This window comes from Calidris pugnax, unplaced genomic scaffold (assembly GCF_001431845.1).
Source record: "Calidris pugnax isolate Ruff unplaced genomic scaffold, ASM143184v1 scaffold465, whole genome shotgun sequence".
Taxonomy (NCBI): domain Eukaryota; kingdom Metazoa; phylum Chordata; class Aves; order Charadriiformes; family Scolopacidae; genus Calidris; species Calidris pugnax.
In genome coordinates, this window is record NW_015091184.1 from 1 (window position 1) to 847 (window position 847).

Here is an 847-nt window from a genome sequence, read left to right on the forward strand (position 1 = left end):
CGTCCCAGTAGGATGGAGGTGACGTTCCTCAGATGCAACCTTCACCCCCAAGAAGGAGAAAAGCAAAACCATTTTTGGGGTGGAAAATCTCAAGTTCTCCCCCAACCCAGAGCGGTGTGGGGAGGGGGATGGGGGGCTACATGGCGGGGGGAGGGGCTATGGGTCAGGGGGGGTCAGCCAGGAAGGGCTCCATCATGTTCTTGACGTGGTGGAGCCCATCTTGTCCCAGCTCCTCCAGGGTTCCAGGTCACGTCACCACCTCGGGGACAGGTTTTGGGGGGTCCCCATCAGAGATGGGGGTTGGGGGGTCCCCATCAGAGATGGGGGTTGGTGGCCCCCCCCCAGGGTGCATGGGACCCCCCCCAGCCCCCCCAGGGTGCATGGGGAGAAAGGATACGGGTTACTGAACATCCTCTTGAGGTCCACCTTCTCCTTGCAGTAGGGACACGTCTGCTTCTTCCCGACGATGCACCAGCCCCGGATGCAGAACTCATGAAACCTGGGGAGCAGCAGGTTAAGGGGAACCCACCTGGGGTTGGAGGAGGAAGAGGAAGAGGAGGAGGAGGAGGAGGAAGAGGAGGTGGGGAGGAAGACCCACACACACACACACACATGGATGGAGGAAACCATCGAGGTCAAAGAGAGTCAACCCCGCTTTGCACAACCCTTTCCTAGAAGCTCCAACGCCTTCCAGGAACAGAGGAACAGGGCTCTTGGGGTGGTGGGATGGACCACGAGGGTTGTGACCATCACACTGACCATCCAGCCCCACCAGGAACCGTGGGGGAACACGAGGAGGTTCCAGCCCCACCAAGAACCTGGGGGGACACGAGCGTCCGGCCCCACC

General features: G+C 60.9%; 1 protein-coding gene across 1 annotated transcript in view; it reads right to left on the reverse strand.

Moving 5' to 3' along the window:
• Positions 1–350: 350 nt before the first annotated feature.
• Positions 351–847, reverse strand: part of RNF121 (ring finger protein 121) — a gene marked incomplete at its 3' end in the record, with an annotated part of 17,273 nt that continues 16,776 nt past the window's right edge. The window contains exon 7 of the mRNA XM_014959492.1: positions 351–499. Coding sequence (XP_014814978.1) covers positions 351–499 — 149 coding nt within the window. The remainder of the gene's footprint in view (positions 500–847) is intronic.